Source organism: Myotis daubentonii, chromosome 10, assembly GCF_963259705.1.
Source record: "Myotis daubentonii chromosome 10, mMyoDau2.1, whole genome shotgun sequence".
Classification (NCBI taxonomy): domain Eukaryota; kingdom Metazoa; phylum Chordata; class Mammalia; order Chiroptera; family Vespertilionidae; genus Myotis; species Myotis daubentonii.
The window spans coordinates 64,510,474-64,527,552 of record NC_081849.1 but is presented as its reverse complement, the minus strand read 5'-3'; the positions used below and the strand labels follow the sequence as shown (position 1 = coordinate 64,527,552).

At 53.3% G+C, this 17,079-nt stretch overlaps 2 protein-coding genes and 1 long non-coding RNA gene across 9 annotated transcripts in view; 2 read left to right on the top strand and 1 right to left on the bottom strand.

Moving 5' to 3' along the window:
* Window positions 1–17,079, top strand: part of HOXA3 (homeobox A3) — a 48,293-nt gene that overhangs the window by 20,888 nt on the left and 10,326 nt on the right. For 2 of the 6 annotated variants that reach the window (XM_059712624.1, XM_059712620.1), the window contains 2 exons: window positions 4,559–4,738; window positions 8,902–8,985. The gene's annotated coding sequence lies outside the window, so the exon portion shown is untranslated. Of the gene's footprint in view, window positions 1–4,558; window positions 4,739–5,779; window positions 5,939–8,901; window positions 8,986–12,887; window positions 13,005–17,079 lie in introns of those variants that run through there. The other 4 variants (XM_059712621.1, XM_059712626.1, XM_059712622.1 and 1 more) reach the window with 4 other exon arrangements.
* HOXA4 (homeobox A4) lies at window positions 800–2,542 on the top strand. The gene is made up of 2 exons (XM_059712633.1): window positions 800–1,470; window positions 2,013–2,542. The coding sequence occupies exons 1-2, from the start codon at window positions 867–869 to the stop codon at window positions 2,381–2,383; spliced, it is 975 nt and encodes a 324-aa protein (XP_059568616.1). The 5' UTR covers window positions 800–866; the 3' UTR covers window positions 2,384–2,542.
* LOC132243063 (uncharacterized) lies at window positions 14,155–17,065 on the bottom strand. 2 transcript variants are annotated; one of them, XR_009454779.1, is made up of 3 exons: window positions 16,940–17,065; window positions 15,453–15,629; window positions 14,155–15,122 (listed from the first exon to the last, which is right to left on the bottom strand). It is a non-coding gene; the product is annotated as an uncharacterized LOC132243063 (long non-coding RNA). The 2 variants fall into 2 exon arrangements; XR_009454778.1 differs by lacking the exon at window positions 16,940–17,065 and having other exon boundaries at window positions 15,453–16,306.

The following is a 17,079-nucleotide window of genomic DNA, read 5'->3' as shown; positions in this document are numbered from 1 at the left end:
CTATTAGAAGGTTCTGAGTGTCCTTAAGGCCCCCGGCCCCGCCATCAGATTTTGTCTCTAAAAGAAAGGCAGCATGGAACGCGCCCATCCGGCCACACCGGGATGGCCTAGCTGCACGTTTCCAGGCCGGTTTCTCTCGGCTGCTCAGCCACCCGCTCTCGCGGCTCCTGCCGGGCTTCTCGGAGCGGCGACCCGGGCGCGGGCGCCGTGAGAGGGTGGGCAGGGGGACCAGCTGGGGAGAAAACGGGTCTATCGACCTCATTCGTTTTATTCCGGGGACAGGATTAAAATGAGACTATTTCCTCGATCCCAACCCATTCCCTCCCCCAGCCGGCCTCGAACCCGGGAGGACGCCGGGCCGGGCGAGGCGGGGCCCGAGGTCAGCGCTGGGCCGCGGGCGCCTGGCTGCTCCGAGGCCTAGGCCTGGACTGGGGCGCTCACGGGGCACGGCCGGGGCGTCCGAGGGGGAATTGAAGCCTGGAGGGCCCCCCAGTTCCCAGCGGGGCTCAAAGTTGGGGGGCTTGTGCGGGGGGAACCAAAGCGCCAGCTCCCTCCCTCCACCAGGGACCCGACCGCAGCATCCATCACCTCCCGCGCGCTTCCTGATCCGGGTCCGCGCGCGCCGCGCTCCCATTGGCGGGGGCGGGTCACGTGGGGGCGCGCGGGCGCGGGCGGGGGAGGAGCGGCGCGAACTTTGGTGGCATTGGCGGCGGCGGCGGGAGGGGGAGGGGTGGGCGCTTGACAGCGGGGGAGGGGACGGCAGCGAGGGGGGGGGATGGGAAGCGAGGCAGGAGGGGGAGGGGCCTCGGCGAGCCCAGAAAAACGACAACGCGAGAAAAATTAGTATTTTTGCACTTCACAAATTAATGACCATGAGCTCGTTTTTGATAAACTCCAACTACATCGAGCCCAAGTTCCCTCCCTTCGAGGAGTACGCGCAGCACAGCGGCCCGGGCGGCGGAGACGGCGGCCCGGGCGGGGGCTCCAGCTACCAGCAGCCCCCCGCGCCCGCGGCCCAGCACCTGCCGCCGCCGCAGCCCCAGCTCCCCCACGAGGGCGGCGGCCGCGAGCCCCCCGCCTCCTACTACGCGCCGCGGGCCGCCCGCGAGCCCTCCTACCCCGCGGCCGCGCTCTACCCCGTGCCCGGGGCCGCCGACGCCGCCTACCCTTATGGCTACCGCGCTAGCGCCAGCCCCGGGCGGCCCCCGCAGCCCGAGCAGCCCCCCGCGCACGCCAAGGGCCCCGCGCACGGCCTGCACGCGAGCCACGTCCTGCCTCCCGGGCGGCAGCCCCCGCCGCCTCCCCCGGCGCCCCCGCGGCGCTGCGAGGCGGCGCCCGCCACCCCGGGCGTCCCGACAGGGGGCAGCGCCCCCGCGTGCCCGCTGCTCCTGGCCGACAAGAGCCCGCCGGGCCTGAAGGGCAAGGAGCCCGTGGTGTACCCCTGGATGAAGAAGATCCATGTCAGCGCCGGTACGTGGCGCCGCTGGGGAGGCGCGGGAGGGTCTGGGCCGGGGTCCGAGGCGAGGCCCCGGGGCAGGGGCAGGGGCAGGGCAGGGCAGGGCAGGGCCGGGCCGGGAGGGGAGCCCCGGCGGCCCAGCTGCAGTGGGTGCGGGTGCGCGCGCCCGCAGCCCGGGCCCAGTGTGGGAACCCTTTTGTACCCGGGGCCCCTTTATGGGGAGATTTACGAGACGCCGCGCGGCTAGGGCCGCAATTACCGCCCCCATAAATTCCGCGGCCCTGGCAGCGGCTTCGGGCCATGTGTCTTTGAAGCTTCTCCGCAGCCCGAGGCCCAGCTCCGTTCCGATGGCTCCCGGGTGTCCCCCGTGGTCAATAGCCCGTGAAACACTTTCGGTGCCGTTTTATGTATCTTGCGTGAACTTGGTGTCAGGTTATTATATAATGATGATGTCCCCTTGCTCTTCCCCATCCCACCTTCTCTCTCCTCCTCCTTCCCCGCTCCTTCCACTCCCTCCGCCTCGGCCGGCTCCCCCCTCGGGGTTCTGGGCTCTCAGTGAACCCCGGGTATCACGGAGGGGAGCCCAAGCGCTCCCGGACCGCCTACACCCGGCAGCAGGTGCTGGAGCTGGAGAAGGAGTTCCACTTTAACCGCTACCTGACCCGGCGCCGCCGCATCGAGATCGCCCACGCGCTCTGCCTGTCCGAGCGGCAGGTCAAGATCTGGTTTCAGAACCGGAGGATGAAGTGGAAGAAAGATCACAAACTGCCCAACACTAAGATGCGGTCCTCCAACTCGGCCTCGGCCTCCTCCTCCGCAGGCCCGCCGGGGAAAGCACAGACTCAGAGCCCCCACCCAAACCCGCACCCGCACCCGCACCCCCACCCCCACCAGGGTGCCTCCACGCCCATCCCCTCCTCCATATAATCTCCTGGAGATCGAGACCCGTTTCTTTCCCTCCTCTGCGTTTCTCCTCTCTTCTGCCCCTTTCCCCATCCACCCCTCCCTGTCCGTCCGTCCGTCCGTCCATCTGTCGGGACCACAGCAGACCCCAAAACAAAACACAACTTGATGAAAAGTGTAATACAAAGAAGAGGACATTCTCCTGGTAAGAGTGTGTGCTGGTTGCCACCCAAGAGAGGCCAGTGGCCAGGATGCTGGCTGGTGGAGCAACCTGCCGGCCTAAGGAAGGCTGCCAGGGTTGGGTACCTGAGAAGGACCACTTGGCATCACATACTTTTGAGACGGCCGGAAGGACCTGTGTATGTATATTTGTTGCAAACAGAAGAAAACAGACCCTTTCCTACCTTCCTTGTCTCCCCTCCCTCATTAAGGCAGCTCATACAAGCTTGTCTTGAACTGAATACTACATGAGTAGACACTGTGGACCTCACAGGATTATTTAATTCTCCAAATGTATAGACCTCGATGGTAGATGTGACACAATAGTTTCCCTTCCTTGAATTTATTTAAAATATTGTTGTAGAGATATTGTTGTCTTATTCTGAGGCACAATCTTTGGGGAGAGGGGAGTGCATTTAGACCCATGTCCAACTGTACACACGGTGGTATGGCTATATAGAAAGCCTTGCTGAGAATAAACTCTGTTTCAAAAAACATTAAAGTTCTAAAACACATTTGTGTGTTTCCTACTTTTAATTTAAAAAAAAAAAAGTGCTCTGGATTGAAGTGCTTGACCTTGCCCAGGAGGAAATCTTGTAGATGGCTTGAGTTGTGTTCACTTGGATTCTGACTGCTCATGTAATGTGTGAGTGTGTTCAACTTGAGCTGAACTCTTGTCAAGTTTGACCCACGGTGGGAAAAGCTCCAAAGGGCATGAAGGCTCTTGAGCTCTGAGAGGGCTCCTTCTTCTTCCCAAACTTGGCCAGGCTGTCAGGCTTCAAGTCTCTGTACGGCACAGAAACGTGTCCTTCTGTGCAATGAAAGGTGAAACCGTGCAGTGCTGCGGGCCCAGGAGTTGCTGCAGCTGCTCTGCTGGCTGAACTCTGAGCACACTTGGAAAGCAGTGGTCCCTCTGGTATTTATGGCACCTTCGCACTTCATCTGCCTGTTTCCCTGGAGATGAAAAATAGTTTGTGTAAAGGGTTGAGGTTGCTTTTTGTTTCTTTGCTGTTTTGAAGGCTCTCTTCGCTAACCATAGCTTGGGAATTTTTATTTGTTTGCTTCTTTCTTATGTTCTTTCTTTTTTGAAGCAAGAAATTTTAAAGTAAACTGGATTTTCCCAGTATACCCTCCAGAGTTTCTTCTGAGGAAATAAAAGGCTTAATGACACCCTAAATTGCACCCCAAAGCAAGGTAGACCTGGGAGTATTCAACACTGGAAGAAAGCCAAACTCTGAACTAGGGTCACTTGCCTCAAATGCTCCCAGATTTTTCTGCCCAACCTAGAGACCTAGATTTAAAAGGTTGAAAATAAAATCTGCTTCACAATCTCCATAACTCTAGCATTTGTTTACTGATTTACTAATCAGTCAAGAGAATTTGGACTTGGTTGTCACTGAAGGGACAAGATACAAAAAAACCCCACAACAACACACACTAGCCCCAGAATATTAGAATTATTAGCATTGTCACTTGGCCTTGACTGAGGGCAATGTTTAGTTCATGTAATAATTTTAGCAGAGATGGGAGGGGGCGCTCACCTACCTCTGCAATAACGGAGGAGTTTTAAACACATTTTCCCCTCAGTGGTGAACCCTGGGCTAGTGGTCAGTGCTGTTACTCTACTGCCTGTGTGTAATACAGGCAGGGGCGAGCTGCTGTCTACCTATGACCAAACCAGATCTGAGAGGGAAGTGATGGATCCCAGTCTCAGAGGGGCCTCCATCTCTCCCCAAGAAAACTCAGGGGCAAACAAGTGCCCGCCTACCCCAGGCAGGCCAAACCTGGCATAAAGTGCATTTTATAAGGTGTGAATGAGTGCCAGGGATCTCTAGAGTCACTGCATCTGCTGCAGAGACTTATTAACCCTTCCTCTACTACACGCACTTGTAAAACGAAATTAAATCACGCTGAAAATAGCAATTTTCCCAGGAATCATTAATCACCTCATACAATAAATACTTCTTTGTAATTCAACAGCAATTCTGAAAGGCATTCTCTGGGAAAAGTCTGTGGAGAAGCAAGGGATCTTCTTGCAAATAACGTGGTCTCGGGCAAAGACGCAGCATCTTGCCTGTCTGCTCAAAAAATGCCTAGACTCTTGGTGGAAATTGAGTGTCAAGCTGCAAAACCTCACATGGCAGATTGTCATCAATTAAGGTAAATTCTTATATTTCTCCTTTGTAGTAGAGGAAGGGGATGAGAGCTTTAATTAGCTACATACTAGAGGCAGTTGTATGGAGCTAAAAGGGATAATGAAGAGAAAGGATGGAGATGTGTGTGTGTGTGTTTATATTCCAATGCAAAATGGAATTTTTACCCAAATTGTGTTGATTATTAAGGTATTGGTAAGTTTTACCAAGTCAAAATGCTCCCAAATAATCCAGATGATTGTGCCATTTCTTTAGTGTTTTGCCTGTTTCAGATTTGGTCTTTTAAAGGAGCTTGTTATAACAGCTTAGAAAATCCCACTTTGTGCTTCAAAATCGTGCATTGTCTGCCCTTTGCTAGGGCAACCATAAGAGTTCACCCAGAGGACAAATTTTCTATCTCATTAATTGTTGTTTTTTTTAAAGCAAACTCTATTGGCCCCTCAAACCCTTGACCTTTAAAGACAGTAGTATTTTGTGTGAGCTCTATACTTCTGCTGCCAAAATGACCCTTACACAGGCTCTCCTCTTCTTTCCTTTCTCTCTTTCTCTCTCCTTCCCTCTAACACACACTCATCTGCTTTAGTCACATAGCCAAGCTGTGCATGACTCTGGAGAGATAAAAGTTTTGTCAACATCTGAAATCAACCTAAATCGGATAGGAGACACTTTAATGGTCACAGTTTGAATTAAGTACTTAAGAGTCTCCCCCCTGAAGAAAAATGGCACTTTGCAGGCTCTCTTTCCTAGTTTTGCTGAAATCTACGATATACCCGGTGTTTTATTACAGCAGGAATTCAACTGTGACAGGCAGAGTAGAGTACTTAATACCCAGGATGGAGCTCATGGGAAGATTACCTAGATATATGGGGAGTGGGCCCTCTGCACAGCATCTCTGACTTTATATTCAGTTGTCACAGGGTGTCCACATCCTCCCCCACCTCTCAGCCCCTCCCCATGGGGTGGGTATCACCAAGCCTCCTCCCCTCTCTCCCTGCTTCCCTAAGCTACCAAACTGTGCTGTTCTCACCCACCACTGCCTTCCCTCCAGCAGTTTAACATGGAAACAGATCAACCATTCTTTAGAATGGAAAGAAAGAAAAAACTCAGAATCAATGTAGCAAACAGAGACCTGGGGCTTCCCATTTGAATGAGTGGATTCTGTGCAAGCAAAAAGCTGTTCGTGACACTCTCTGCATCCCTAGCCCAGGTGAGGTCCTCTATTGGAGCGCACAGGCTCACCCTGCCCAACCCCTGCCCCTCCAGTGGTTGCTCCTCTCTGTATTATATACGGACCCAAGACTAACACTGCTTCCTCTCTCAAAGAGTATGGGCTGGAAAAAATAGGAGGAAGAAGAGAGACCTGTGTTCTAACTCTTTGATAGCACCTAGGAGGCTGCCGGGGCTGTTGTGAAATATTCTCATCTGAAATTTCTGTCTTGGAACTCTGTCAAGTCTTATTCTCAAGGCCCCAAACCTATGGAGTAACCCCTGCCCCCTTTCAGGTCAGCCCCAGTCTCTCTGGAATTGATTTCTGGGGGTAAAAGAGATCCCAGATTGAAAGAATATCTTAGGAAAAAGAGATCTGGAGGCCATTTTGGTCCCATCTTAGTTTACTGATGATGAGGAAACTGAGGCAGCTAAATGCTCCCCCTCCCATTTTTCTTTATGTTAATGAGTTATAGATTTGGTCCCACCTTGGATAGGGGTAAGTGCACAGGCATCTTTCCTTGGCAGGTGGCCAATGAGTCCGGGTTCACACTGGACATGAAGGGCCACAGGTGTGCTTCTCCAGGTTAGAAGGGTGCTGAGATAGGTGGGCTGACCTCTGAGCTCAGGAGGTGACAGATGTCAGGGTCAGGGTGCCTGGGAGAGCAGTGGACACCCCACTGTCTACAATTCTCATAGTTCCAGACTGACTCATTCTGCTATGCTTGCCCTGGAATTTCCATGGGGGTTCCCTTGCCCCAGAGCTGCGCAAGGGGGTCTGCATTCTGGAGGTCTGGGAACTAAAAAGCCAACCAAGGACCCTGGTGGCAGCAGATAAAGGTATAAGGCCTGTTCCAGGGAGAAATTGAAATTGTAATCCTGGGGGGTCACGTGACTCATTAAATAATTAATGCCGATCGTCAAGAATGGATGGAGTCAGCAGGGCCTCACTAGGAATGACTCTCTCAGAAGTAAGACCCCCAACTTCCTATTTGATTTTTTAAAACACACACCGTCAGATTTATTTCTAAAGGCTTTTAACTCCTTCAGGAGGGTCAGAGAGAGCCCTTCACGGGGAGGACCCAGCTGGCGGGCCCATGCTGGGTCTGGGAGCTCTTTCTGCAGGGTTTCTGCGAGTCCTGGGAGTGCACCGCGGCCGGGGAAATGTGAGTTGGAGCTCGGGTTTTCTGCGGTGGTAGCCTGGCTTTGGTGATGAAGTGGGACGGATGCGCAGACAGTTGGTAATGTTCTGATTCACACCGGGGAAGGCTGCAGAGATACCACAGGACAGGCGCGCGGCTTTGTTCAATTTTCCCGGTGTTCATAAATCACCCGCGCCGGGGCTAGCGAGCCAGGGAGCAAGCGAGCGCCAAAAACACCACCGAGAGAGGCCACAGCAGCGGCGGCGGCCATTGCAAGGGAGAGACCTGGGCAACATCTCTTTGTGACTCATTAGCCCGAACGATTTATGGGGAACAGCAGTCATGAATATTTGACTTGGGGATAAGGAAATAGCAACAATAATAATAACCATAATAATTACAATACTCCTAAGCGTCGCCGAGTGGGGGTGGCTTGGCAGATGGTGGCATAGCAGATCTTTCTGGGATGAAGTTGAGTGGCAACGTGCTGTATGGCAAAGCTCCACCTCACTCAGGGTCATGCCAGGAGCTCCAAGGCCACAGGGGCACTGCCTTGGGGGAGACAGAGGGCGAGTTTGAACAAGAGAAAGGGGCCCAGCATGGGTTCTGAGTCCCCAGTGCCTGGTGGAGGGTGGGGGCGGCGGGTTGGGCGGTGGTGGCTGAGGGCAGCCAGCTTCAGGTGTGCGGCCACTTGTTCAGTGTGCTAGGGGGCTGGGAAGCCTGGGTGGGGGTCAGGGGACCTGTCAGGTATTTGGTAGCTGCTCCTGGTACTATCAGCAGGATTGCATGGATGCCAGACAGCCATTGAGGGCTGGTTTGGGGCAGGCCAGAGTGTGGGAGGCTATGCGGGTTTGGGTGAAGGGGTAGTGGGGCAGGGACAGGGCTGTGGAAGCAATCCACTTGGCAGAGTGCCAGCCCAGCGGAGAAGTTCTCCAAGCCAGAGCTCATTGACTAGGACGATTCTCGCCTCTTCCCCAGCGTCTTCCCCACACCCCTCAAGTTGGCTGACCTTTTGCTAGCTAGAGAGCAAGAGAGGGGTTGCAGATATCTTGAGGGACACGGTGGTGGCAGAATTAGGGCATCTAGGAGCTTGTCTCCACTGTGCAAGGTGAGGCTGGATAGGGCCCCTCGATTGGGTATTGTCCCAGCCCACATCCTTCCCAGTTTCCCCCTATTTCCAGCAGCCATAGCTGGCCTGCTGTGAGGGACTGGGCAGCCCACTGGGGCAGAGAAGTGACCCGCCCAGGGCTTGAATGAACCAAAATACAAAACCTCTCAAGGCTGCCCGTGGCCTATGGGCTGAGCTGGAGTTTGATTTCGCGCCAAACAGAAATGAACACTATTAGCGAGGTTTCGGGAGAGTCTGTGATTGAACGCTCCCAGACAAGGCTTCCCTTTGTTAGCAAAAGAAAATAAAGCGCGCATTCACATTCCCCAAGTTGAGGTGCGTGAGGAGCTCTCGGAGCAGCGCAGGCTCCCGCGGCAAAGCCCCTTCCACCTTCCCATCTCGCTCCGCCTCGTCCATTTTCTTCCCCTTCCCCCTGCCCGCCCCCTATATAAAGAAAGAAAAGGAAGAGTGTGGGTGCGGAGATGGAGTATGTATTTATTTTACAAAAATAAATCACCATCTTCAGGCCATTTGTAGACGGGAACCTTTCGAGCAATGAGTGTGCCGCATGGACGAATGCCCTGGCGACTCCTCCGTGTCCGCGTCACCCCGGGGGCCACCCTGGCGCCCGGAACGGCCGCGCTTCCAACTCCGGTCCTCCGACTCCCTTCCTTCGCAGCCACCGTTCACCCTCTGCTGTTTATTTATCCGCAGAGCGCCCGGACACCGGAAAAGGCGATTCCCTGAGCGCTCCGGAGTTGGAGACAATTCGGGGTTCAGTCTTAAATATCTTTGGAGGTAAGCGCTGCGCCCACACTCGTCACCGCTTGGGGCTTTGCACGGGCCTCTGGCGGGAGTTTGCTCTCCCAGGCAGCTGCAGCCTGGGAAGGAGGCTCTGGTCAATATTTAACTTCGGAAGAGTTTTGGAGCTGGGTTATTTTCAGCTCGAGTTCCGCGAATGCAAGGCTTCAGGCAGACAAAGAGCCCGCAAAAGCCGGCGTTCTGCAGAAAGCGCGGTGGGTCGCAGAGACCAAAGATGTATGTGCTTGGGGGGCGGGGGTGTGAGAAGGATGTATTTGTTTCTTCCAGCAAGTTCCAAACAAATCGCTACATGGAACAGCAGGGCAAAAGCCAGTAGAGGCCACGGAGGCGGTGGCCGCTGCGTGGGCCGCGCTACTTGTCCACTGTTGGCGGCGCGGCGCGGAGACTGTGAGTTCGGAAATTGTGGTTAATCCAGCTCTGCATGGAGGAAACTGGGCTCACCGCCTCGCAGCGTCTCTGGTCCTTTTGCTTTTCCTTGGCGAGAGGGAAGTTGCTTTATTTCCAAAGTATAGACTGTCGCAGGTTCCTTTAGCCAGGCTGACCTGCTGTTCTTCCTACAGGAAAAGCACAGGTTTTCTATCTCAGCGTTTTATTTTCCTCTTTGGAACAAGGGAAAACTCTTTAAAATTCTTTTCCAGTTCTGGCTTAATTTGTTCTCTTAGTTTGGGATGCAGGGAGGTAATTACTGTGGTTTATTACCTTGTAAAAGATCCATAAATTTCGTGCCTATTTGGGGGAGGGGCTGCTGGAATAGCTTCCCGAAGCTTGGTATGAAGGAATGGGTTTGCTTTGTTCTTTGAGGAATTACTTGTTTTAAAAAGTTTTCTGAGATTTTGTTTTCTATTCCCTAGGCCTCAGTCTTCCCTAAAATTTTCTCCCCAAATAGAGACTAGGTTGCTAATTTATTGCAACATGCTGTTGGAGATGCTCTACGGCTGATATGGTGTTTTAGACACAATTCTTATTTTATTAGCTAGGAAGTAAACAGAGCAATAGTAAAGTTGGGTTACTTTCTCAGCTACTGTATGTCTATTTATATCAAGTATAGACAGAGCATTTCAGGAATTTGCCACTCAGTGTGAACATTTGATTTGCATCTCTGCACACAACACTATCATTGCGTGTATAAACAGTTGCAGGAGTTTGAGACCATGTGTATAAAGTGATATACACATTCGTGTGTGTCCAGAGAACTTGGAGCCCATTTGTAGTGCAGTTGCACCCACAGGAAATATCTCATGTTAAATAATGATCTATAACCTCCACCAAAGAAAAGTGGGCTAAGAGGGCCTAACCTGACTCTGAGTAGAAAAACCACTAGAGTTAACTAAAGGGAGAAACATGTTAAGTGTATTTTTGACAGAGAAATCAGATTGCAGTGTTTGAATACAGATATATCTAATCTGCCAACAGCCTTGCAAATATTGACTAAAGCTCTGCATCCTGAGTCACCTGCTCCTTCCTAGACAACTTTCTGCCTATTTTGGCTCTGGTGGCCTGGATCCAGGGCATGTGTCCCCAGCCCAGGCTTGCCAGGTTAGGGCCTGAGAGAGCGAATGGAGCGGTACTGGCAGCTGGACCTCTAGATACTTGAGCATCTTCGCTCTTGGTCTCTGGAATGGGAGTTTAAATGGCCCATAGCCTTGCTCCAGGAAAGCAGATTTCAGAGTGGGGAAGGAGGACTCTCAGCTGCGGGTTCTCTGGTGGCTTGCCCAGCCCAAGCTCTCTCTTGGGGAAGCTGTTTTCACCTCAAAAGTTAAATTTCTTGAGACTTCCTCAGATATGTTCCTTTATAACCCACAAAATCACTGTATCCTACCCCAGGTCAGTAATGTTAATTGTTAAACAGCAGTTGGAGCATTAACTGGGCTGTTAATAGCGGCATGGAGGCTCCTGGCTGGAGCTGAGTTGCCTCTGGGCCTTGCTGGTGTTAAGGCATTTCTCTGAAGCACCACCAAACACTTCTCCCATTGATTTATGGCCTTGGGAATTTCAGTTTGCTCCAGACGGTTCTGCAAGTTCTGAAGGGGGCCCCTTCTCATCATTGAGTTGAAGCCCCTGCAGAAACTTTGGTTGGGGAGAGTGGAGTTTACCAACAACTAGGCAGTACTTCCAGGTTCTGTCTAGGCTATCAGGAGAGCTCAGTGTAAAATATTTGGGTGTGATGGGTAAGAGGAGCAGAGGACAGTGTGTTTCTGGTCTGAGTCCTTGGGGAGTGCTTTGTGGAAACCAGCTTTTGGTCCTGTCCACCACCCCCAAACCTGAGAGAGCAGGTTTTCATGTGAGATGCATACTTTCCATTTTGTGGCGTAGGTCAGAGCTGGGAAAGGTGACATAGAGGTTCTCTCCTAGCTGTACTACAGGCTGAACCTCATTGGAATACTGATACTGCCACCAGCTTAGGGCAGGCTCCCTTCCAAGGGGTGTGAGGTCTCCTCCTTTTATTGCCATTCTGATTTGGATACCCTCAAAAGCAGGCCCCCTTCCTGAGGCCCTTACAGTCTCACTAGGCCTCTCTGTTCCCCTGCAGGCCAGGAGGGGAGGGGCGGGAAGAATCATGCACAGCCTCCTGCAGCTGCTGCAAGTTTGTCCTCATGCTTAGAGAGGCCTAGCTAACCGAAGACCCGCTCTCCAGGAACAAAAGAATATAACATGAGGATCTCTCCACCTCAGAGCATTCCCAAGTTCAGAAACTAAGATCCAAAAAGAGGAAGTTTTTAGCTAGCTCCTGAGAGGGTGAAATGTTAAAATCAGTGGAGACTGTCACCAAGCAGAAGGCAGGACTGTGTGTGTGTGTGTGTGTGTGTGTGTGTGTGTGTGTGTGGTCTTATTTATTTCAGCCAGGTTACTCCTAAGAAGAGTTGGTCCAGTTCATTTTCTGCTGGTGGACACAGAGTTGTCTTAGGGGAGGGTGAACAGAAAGGGTCCCAGATTACCTTGCAGTAGGTTAGTTAATTCAAGGGATGCTAGGAATTTTTTTTTCTCTTCTTACAAAGACAATGAGATCCTTTCCCCTTACGTTTTTCATCATTAGAAGCCTATAATTTCATGTATCATTCCGCTATGCACTGAGGAAAAGTGTAAGTTCAGGTTTGGCCGGGGCACTGGGTCCTTCCAGATTCTACAAAACTCTGACCCACCCACCACTCTAGAGCCAAGTACCTATTTCCTACGGGGCTCCCATCCAGCAGAACAAAAGCAACTGGACTTTAGCCTTTTGTCAGGTAATTATGGGTCTTTTGCATTTCTACAGTGGCTGTGGTGTAAGGCGTGGGTGTTAGCACATTCCATACAATGGCAGGCCATGAGAGAGTCAACTGACTACTAGGCCAACCATTACTGGGTTTTCTTCTGGAAACAGGGCCTGGGCCTTGACTTTTGATGTACTGGCCAGAGAGGCGAGAGTGCTTGGGTGTGCTGGGTTCGGCAGGTCTGTGAGTGGAAAACTGTAAGGAAAGTTACATGGTCTCTAACAATGGGTACAGTATTGCTGTTTTCTTATGTTTGTATCAAGTGCAAAGAAATATAAGAGAGATAACTGGCCTTGTGTGGCACATGTTGGGGGGGGGGGGCAGATGCCCCCAGCAACTAACTGCCCTAGACAAAACTCTTCCCTTCTGCTGGTCACGGTCCCCCTCCTCCCCTCCCCCAAAGCTAAATGTGCTGCTTGGAAACCTAGTTCCTTCAGTGATTCCCTATTTCAAATAAAAGGATTTAAGTTGACGTATGACCACGTGAGCACATAATACAGCACATTATTGTGGCATTTGGAGCTGAGACCCGGGCGGCTTCGCCTGTGATTACGTTTTCTAGATTCTCTACAGAGAGGCTCCCCCCCCCCCCCCCCACCACACGCACCCACCTCCTCCTCTCCTTCCCCTTCTCCGGAGAGTGCTCTCCTAGCGGGTTGCAGTTTTCAGCACTCATGGAGCGGCTCTGGGCCAGCTAGCCGATGCGACTCGAGGCCACACCAGGAGGATGGAATTTATTTTAAGGTATTTCCGTTGATTGTTCATATCTAGAGTGAGTTATGGCTGTGAGAGACAAAGGTCAGGCGAGGAGACCCTGGTTCAGGGACAGGACCCTCAGCCCATCTCTTCCTTTGTTTCTCCTTTAGAACCGAAACCATTTGAAAGATCCCCAGTAGCGCCTCAGACTGAGTTTAATTCCCTGAAAAGTGTCGGAGGGTGTAAAGGAAGGGGCACTTGGGTGCTAATTGGTGGGCCTGGTAGCCTCCAGTGCTAGTGTGGCTTTGTCCACTACAGCGGGGCTTGAGACCCGGAGCGGAGCCCCAGGCGGAGGGAGGGTCCCGAAGTGCCCACGCAGGTTAAGGTGGCCAGTGCTGCTCTCCCAGGCGACACTGCCTGGAGGGGGTGGACACTGAGTGAAGGAGAAAGAGAATCGCTGCTCCCCCCCATTGCTGCTGTTTGCCGGTGAGGGATGGTGGGCTAGGGCTGACCAGGGCAGCAGGAGCAGCTGGGAGAAGGAAATCAATGAGTGTGCAGATGCGCTGCCATTTTATTGATGATGCTTCAGGCCACTTTGTTCAGTGCTGGGTTGCAGAATGCCATTTCTCACACACGGGATGGAAGGAGCTGGACCCCAGGACACGCCTTTGTTTCTCCATACACCCTCTGCCCGGTAGGGGTGGAGAAGGACAGCTCGGATTTAGGAGAGGCTTGGGGTGGCCAGCGTGCTGGGTGCCCAAAAGCTCTGTTATTCGAATGTTGGGGAGACAGAGGGAAGAGGGAGCCTGAGCTGGGTTTGGGCTTGGTAATGAGGGTGGCCGGGCCACCGGCCGCGGGCCTGGAGGGTAGGAGGACTGGCCGGGGCACTGTGGGCTGGAGGGAGTCCGGAGGCAGAGTCCGCAGGAAGCAGAGGCAGACTCTTCTCCGGCCTCCGAGCCCCAGAAATGGTGCTGCAGCCAGAATGGAGGCAGATGAGAGCGAAACTGTGTGCTTCCAAATTACTGGGAAAGCCCTAGCTAATTGGGCTTTGGGGACCCAGCGCTCCTGGGAGAGATGGAAACTCCAGGAAAAGGTGAGGGAAACTTCGCTTTCCTCCCCTCCCAGAGCTCTCAGAGCAGAAGAAAGGGGTGCCTACCAACAGTCAGGAAGCCGGTTTGCCCCGTGACTTTTTTAAAAAAAAAAAAATCTTATTTTTTCTTTCTACTTGAAAAAAATCAAATGTAGCTTACCCTACTTGAGTGGGATTTATTCCCTAGAATGGAAGGGCTGTTCCACCCTCCCCCTCTGCCAGCCCCGGCAGTAACATGTTTAACTGAGGCCGTTTCAAGTGCTCTAAAACACCCCTTAGAAATAAAATGTAAGCTTTAATTGCTGTTCAATTACTTGTCAGCATTTCATTTGATTTATGACCCAGTTCTGGCGCATTTTTGACCCAGTTAAAGACTCATAAATAATATAGTTTCACTAGAAAGAACAAGAGAGGGAATAGAGGTTTGTTAAAGGCATCTTTTTATTGTTGCTTCAGTACTAGCGAGCAGAATAAGTATCTAAGGGAGGGCTCTCCAGCCGGTTCTGTACGAAAGTGTGCACAGTGCGAGGAAACCAGCAGCCACATACAGAGAGCACCGGCTTTTCCTCCAAGGAAAGAGCTAGGGCTACTGTTACAGCTAAACTGTAGCTATAAGAAGGCTTAGCCCCTTTTCACCCTCCCAGCGCCAGCCTCACCCTCACAGGCAAGTGTATTTCCTCATGAACTTTCCTCCCCATTTGGGGGTTTTGATGCCTCTTCTTGCCAACAGTCCTTCCTCACCTTGGTCCCTGGCTGCCCAGCCAGCGCTCCCAGCCACGGTGGCCTCTCAGACACTTCACAAGAAGAGCCCTGAGAAGGCAGCAGCGTGCCCTTGCTGTTCCAAATATTCTTCTAGTGCTGAGAACAGGGTTTCTTCTGGTCCCCGTGGGCGGGAGGCTGGGAGCACGGGGACTTGGGGGAATTTGGGGAGCCATGGAGTCTTCTTAGCAAAGAAAACCCCAGTGGCTTTGGTGGAGCCGGGTGCATGGCTGCGGGATTTGCCTGGAAAGGACACAGCAGCCGCTGCAGCCAAGGGTAGTTTCTGGCCATGAAACACTGACAGGAGGGATTTTTCTCTTTAAAAAGAATAAACAAAAAATGACCTTTAGCTGTTATAAATTAGTATCTTTTAATCACCTCACCTGCCTTGTTTCAAAAACCAACATTTTGGATTTCAGCAGAGAGGCCTGAACCCAAGGCGCCAGACTCCAGCCTTGAGATCCTTGAGATCCGAACCCCGCTTCTGCCGGTGGCAGCCCGCGCCCAGAAGCCACCCGGGCCCCGTTCCTGTCCCAGCTCTCCCTGGCTCCCCGGCTCCCCAGCTTGGCGGGTCCAGCCCCGCATTTTGCCCAGCACAGTGTTGGCGCTGGTGGAAAGGTGTGCGCCCCGGGCGCTCCAGCCCTCACCTCGGTGCCCTCGATCCGCGGCCCGGCCATCCCTTCCCTGGCAGGTCTCACAGAGCTGGCCGTCCCTGCAGGCAGCTGGCTGAGTTGAGAAGCGTGAGAGTCGCGTCAGCAGTTTGGAGGAGAAAGTGCGGGTTGATTATTGACCCACGCCTTCTTTCTTCAAATGCCACATCGGACCTGGACAGTTTGAAGAGAAAATGCCGCCGAGCGGATTTTTGTGGCCGGCTCTCGCCTCCTACGCGGCCCGGCTCCCCCTTTCAAGTTGAGCTGCTGCAATATGCCATAAGGAGCAAGTGTTTGCTGTTTTGTGCTCTGTTTACAGCTTTGGGGCGCCGAGTCATAAATCTTGCCCAGCCATAAATGACAAAAACCATTGGTATGCATGAGGCCACCCTGGCCCGGAGTGCTTTTTGATTTCTCCCTTCTCCCTTGGCTTTGTTTTTGCTCTAAGGTGACACTTTGGCTCCCTGACAGTTTAAACATACTACTTATATTTTTAACACCTTCCTTTGAGAAGGACCGGCCGTTGACACCTTAGAATTGCACGAAAGCTCCATTTCTCCCTTTTTGTCACACACATACCCTTGCAGGGTTCACTTCTGAATCTGGGGAGTTGAGCGAGGAATGGGAGGGAGGGAGACTATCCTCCTTAAAGTTGTGGAAATATCGCGGGCACATTCCGGCCTTTCCTCTGCTCAGCTTCCCTGAGTACCGCTGACTGGGGTGGGGGTGGTACCGTGGATGTCGGTGGCTGTGGACTCAGAGCTTTATCAGTCCTTCCCTGTGAGTGACCTGCATGTTTGTCCTGTGACCCCGCACACAAGGACTGGAGGCCCAGGTTTCTGGAACCTTGTGCGTACCTGAGCCTGGGGCTGCCCATTTCCCCGCCCCCCGCCGTGCATCTCCCGGCTCCTTCGCTCCCGGCTGCCAGGATTTCAGTGTTTCTGCCTAGAAACATAACCACGGGCAGCCCTGTAGGCTCGTGGGGAGGTCTCCCGAGAAAGGAGGCCCTATCCGAGCCCCCCAGAGATAGGCTTTGTGGTTCTTGGATTAGGGGTGGCAGGTGAGGGCAACTGCCCGAAGTCTGGGGGACTCTCTCTGGTTCTTGTTCTCCTCGCCCCTCAACTGGAAGTGTCTAGGGCAGAGGGTGACACGGTTTCTCAAACGGCTTCCTAAGAAATAGAACCCGGCGAGAGACCCCTTTGTGAGAGCCCGTTGTCCTCATTAGCATAATTTTCCTGGACTTTAGTGACGCCCAGGAGCGAGGAGAGGGAGGGCGTGGGGTTTGGGGGGGAGGCTGCCCTCCTCCCGCCGCCGCTGAGCTCCCCACCTCGCTCCCGGCCCTCCCCTCGCTCAGCCCCATCCCCCACGCGGGCCCGCCAGCCCCAGCCCCAGCCGCCTCGGTCTCCCCTCCCGCCCGCCCCCAACCCCCCCCCCGCACCCCCTACCAGCCGCTGCTCCGCGTGTAATATTCATAAGAAACATACCCAAGTCGGTGCCACTAGCCCAGGCGGAGCCCCGCGCGGCTAGCGCTTATCTCCGGGCCACGGCTGCTGCCCTCGGGAAGGGCAGGGGGCGGGGGTGTGGGGGAGGGGAGGGTGGGTGGGGTGGGTGGGAGGGGGGGTCC